At 42.9% G+C, this 5,000-nt stretch overlaps 1 protein-coding gene across 1 annotated transcript in view; it reads left to right on the top strand.

Annotated features, from left to right (window-relative positions):
- cds1 (CDP-diacylglycerol synthase (phosphatidate cytidylyltransferase) 1) overlaps positions 1-5,000 on the top strand; it is a 47,764-nt gene that overhangs the window by 31,403 nt on the left and 11,361 nt on the right. The window contains exons 5-6 of the mRNA XM_063195218.1: positions 882-1,021; positions 3,536-3,594. Of these exons, the coding sequence (XP_063051288.1) occupies positions 882-1,021; positions 3,536-3,594 (199 nt within the window). The remainder of the gene's footprint in view (positions 1-881; positions 1,022-3,535; positions 3,595-5,000) is intronic.

Here is a 5,000-nt window from a genome sequence, read left to right as displayed (position 1 = left end):
GGCAAATCGTAGCGAGGAAATTTGACATACATGTGAATATGGTGTCAATGGGCCTGTAACATAGCAGCTGCCATATTTTTTTATTCTACTGCAAATGTTTGAGTAACTCACACATGGAGCGGCTGCAGCCTTCTACAAACTACATACATACTGTGCATAGCATTACAAGGATAGTACATCCTTGTACTGTACTATGGCACATACAGAAAGCATGCCACCAGCAACAGCAGGAGAGCTGTTCACAACTGTAATATAAAATTGGACAAAGTCCAAAACCCCATCCAGGAAGCATGTGGCCCTGCAGGTTTCATTCATGCTGTAACATAGTGGGGCGGATCAATGTTTGCATTGTGCTTCAGAGGCAGCTCTCCGAAGCAAAACACAGTGACGTACGGTACACAGGCATGCTCAGAATGTAAAGCTGAAATAAAGTCCTGCTTTGAAAGGGAAGCCTCGGAACATGAATCTTGGACTACACTCACTGTTTTTATGTAATTTGTTTCTCTTTCATTTTTATTTATTTTATTTTTTTCTTTCTGTGATTGTTGCCTCTTTAGTTCTTCTGTCTGTTTTTCGTACTTTCTCACTCTCTTGCCTTGTGTTATGAACTCATTACTCATTACTCATTATCATACTAACCATACATCTTATTGTACACAGTTACGTTCATCCAATTCTCTTTGTACATTAGACTGGGCATTTTAACTAGCACATTTCCATGTATCGGTACACACACTATAGGTTGACTCAACTTAATTCAGTCAAAGCAACAAGATAACGTGATGTAGTTAAGTTGGGTGAACAGATATTTCTATCGTGCACATCTCTATATGACTGACTTTTGTGGCTCTTTCTCTTTGTCCCCTGTGTCCACTGGTCAGGTATTTCCTGGTGTGTGTGAACTACTTCTTCTATGGGGAGACGGTGGCTGACTACTTTGGCGCCCTGGTGCAGAGAGAGGAGCCTCTGCAGTTCCTCGTGCGCTACCATCGCTTCATCTCCTTTGCACTCTACCTGGCAGGTGAGTAGTGGCAAACACAACAACACATACATACACACACGCACGCACACACACACACACACACACACACACACACATGGAGTCCTATAATTAGCACTCCCACACTCTGACCTCTTAAACAGTTCCTCTTACACACACACACGCACGCACGCACACACACACACACACACACACACACACACACACACACACACACACACACACACACACACACACACACACACACATACACACACACACACACAGTTACACACACACTGACAGACATACCTTTGCCCAGCAGTGTCTACCAATGTCAAGTTAATATGCAAACTGCCAAGAGTTAGATTTTGTATTTTTGACCCCAAGTGACTAACACATCCACTCACACACCCACCAAAGTAATATTCCCTGGCCCACTGAAGAGCTACTACGCCAGTAAAATATGTAACCCTTCGAGAAAGGAAGGAGACGTGGCATTAGTTGTTCAAGTGTTATTTGTGCTGCCTAGCACTGTACAGTGCACAGTGTAGTGTTTCCAATGCACCCCAGGTGGGTTATTAAAAATTCACCATGCTAGCAGACCTCAAGCCAGTGAAACAGTGAGCACACCCACCAAGCAGGGACTATAAGGAAGACCTATGAGGGTGCACTTCACAGGATGCAAGAATGGGGGATGATTCGTTTCATACAGTTATTTATTTGTGCAGCACGTCAGCAGTAAGACTAGTGAACTACTCAAATGCCACCGACTGTACTTCACAGGATGCAGGATGGAAGAGCACTTACTATTTAGAAATGTGGCTAACACTTAACTTGACGCCGGTGTCAAAACAGTGTCATGACACAGTCATGGACGAGTCATAAACATTAAGTCAATGTCAAACATTTCATGGTCATGAAAAGTTGACGTTGTTGGGGCTGTCTTCAACATAACCGAATGTCCCTTAAAGACAAGATTGATAAAATGTGTGTGACATTTACATGATGTTTATGGCATGTCCATGACTGAGTCATGACTCATGACCCTAGTATGAGTGTCATGTAAAGTGTTACAGAAATGGGTACTTGATAGGATGTAGGATGCGACATGATGACTTGCACATTAGGGCTAGTGAACAAAATAAATGTCAGTGTACCTCATGGGATGGAAGATGTCTGACTAATGTGAAGAGTGTGCTGGATAGGCTGTGCTGTTGAATGTGGCGTGGTGACGATTGTGCTGCAGCAGCAACAACAGAACAACAGAAATGTCACCGTTTACAGTCCAGTAAAGTCGCCTACAAAGGCAGGCAAAAGAATGTGCTCCCCCCCTAAGAATGCAAGAGGCCTGACAGACAGGGAGTCTAGTGAGTCGCAAGGCTTAGTTAGTAACCATGGCAACAACACCCATGCTAATCACACCCCTTTAAATCAGTGATGCTGCCATGACAACACTACTAACACATTACAGGCAATCTTTGCAAAACAGCACATTACAATTCATATTCTTCTCAACTTAACTCGATATGTCTTAAGGGTTACGGGGATTAAGCATCTGACATATCGCTCAGACAGACATATCACTCAAGACATATCAAGTTAAGTTGAGAAGAATTTGAGTTGTAATGTGCTGTTTTGCAAAGAATGTCTGTAATGTGTTAGTAGTAGTGTTGTAATGGCATAGTTCCTCTCATTGCCCTAGTAGTGGAACAGGGAAGTGTGTTTACGGTACACAGGCCGGCGTCGTGGAGTGCACAAAGAGGATTTACTAGTGAACTAAGGCGCTGGGTTCAGCCAAACTTTTCCCGAGTCACTTAGTGTGCACACAACATAAGTATAATGATGGTAGGCTTTAGTGTCATCTGTGTATGATGGCAATAAAGGCTTTCAATGACACTTACTGACAACAGTATCAAATAACAACATTGACATGTTTATGACACTTTTGTGACATGGTTATGACATTGTCATGTCATGCTTATATTGATAAAGTGAAAAAAACACCAGATTTGGCTCCATATGTAACCTATAAACAGGTTTACTGCTACTCCAATAGAGACAATGCAACTTGCTGTGCCCACTATACAAGTGCCCCGTCCTCCTGCTTTGTTAATCAAAACATAATGACTTTACTAGCCAAATTCCTTGTGCTAATAACCACCCTAGGCAATATACAGGTTTGCATTTGGGTGGGGTAAACTTGGGGTTACCAGACACATTTTTTAAGAATAACTGATCTCCCACTAGTCTCAGCCTCCTGCATAAATGCATTTTCCTGCTGCAGTGCCTTTATTACAATAGTTATACTGTTTACCGTTTCAGAGTGTTAAACTGTGTGGTCATTTGGCTCAGATAGCTTAGCCATTTTTAACAACGGAATAAAATTTAATAGGATTGAACTGAATTGAATTGAATTGAATTGAATTGAATTGAATTGAATTGAATTGAATTGAATTGAAATGAATTTCTTGTGCCTTGTCTATCTGTGTTTCCTTTTCAACTTGTTTCCTGCAGGAAAACAAAAGCTGACTGCATGTTATTTACTCTTTGCAGGTTTCTGCATGTTTGTGCTGAGTTTAGTGAAGAAACATTACCGCCTGCAGTTTTACATGGTGTGTATCAGCTATGTAACCTTGCCAAAATAAATAAACATAACCTGCACTAACAGACTCACTATCAACACTAACACACTAGCACATGGCACACTAATGACTATGCTAATTGATAGTACATTATATTATGGCCTAATGGAAAGAAATTAACCTGCACACTTACAGACATAACGTGTCTGTCCGACACACAATGTGTCTCTCTGTGTGACACACACACACACACACACACACACACACACACACACACACACACACACGCGGGCGCACGCACGCACACACACACACACACACACACACACACAGACACACACACACACACACACGCGGGCGCACGCACGCACACACACACACACACACAGACGGCCCGTGATGTCATGTTCATGTCAAAGTCTTTACCACAGTGCAGTTGGCCAGTTGCTAATGTGCATGTTACATGTTGCTGTTGGCAGCAACACGCTGAGGGCAGGGAACGCTTGACTTGGCAGAATATGTCTAACATGTGATCTCAAGTATGTGTGTGTGTGTGTGTGTGTTATTTTTATCTGAATGTCTATTTTTGTTGCACTCAATATAGAAGCCTAAATATAAGTCTGAAATTTTATATCATGACATTTTTTAATGCTCCTACGTAACGCAACACAACATAACACAACATTCACAAAGCCACTGAAAATGCAGCCTTGAGCATGTGAAACAAGTCCTCTGTAGCATACAGTATATTATATATATCTGCTTGTGTTGCATGCAATGCAGTGCATCATGTGCTGTAGTGACTGAGAGCTCTGCCCATCTGTCCGATATTAGTGACACTGTATCTTCACTACCCAGCAGAGATGTATTCAGTAAAAATAGAGGTACTCTTAGAGTGCATCTAACTCATTAGGTTGGATGGAATAGCTGGTGTATAAACTATGTGAGATCATTTATTAGTGTTTAGATGCGCTTGTGTAATTCTGGCTGACCAGAACGAAGGTGCCCGCACCACTTAAGTTCGGCACCAAAGTGCCTACCTGCGAAGCACCCACGTTCATACCGAGCTCTGAACTTGACTGTGTTACCCGGATGAACCTGCTGACGTCCACATTGTCATCACGGTTCGCTGAGAAAAACAGAGTGCCTCTATTTCTACTTGATACAGGTCTGCTATCCAGGCAGCAGCTGTTAGTGGAGCAAGCCAAGACAGACAAAACCAATGTGCAAGGACCTTGCACATACTAGCCCACAGTGTCACCCACATTCAGACCATTTCCTCAGCCCAAACCCCAGCAGCTCCTTTTCCCACAGAAAGGCTCAGGCAGACTGCACTGCCCAACCCAACCCAACCCATCCCATCCCTGATGTAATGCAAACCTCACCCAGCCCCCACAGCCAAGTAAAGCTAGCACAAAACCCATCTTAGACTCCAG

This window comes from Engraulis encrasicolus, chromosome 3, assembly GCF_034702125.1.
Source record: "Engraulis encrasicolus isolate BLACKSEA-1 chromosome 3, IST_EnEncr_1.0, whole genome shotgun sequence".
In the NCBI taxonomy this organism is placed as follows: domain Eukaryota; kingdom Metazoa; phylum Chordata; class Actinopteri; order Clupeiformes; family Engraulidae; genus Engraulis; species Engraulis encrasicolus.
Note: the sequence above shows the minus strand (reverse complement) of the source record. Positions and strands in the feature narration are given on the sequence as shown.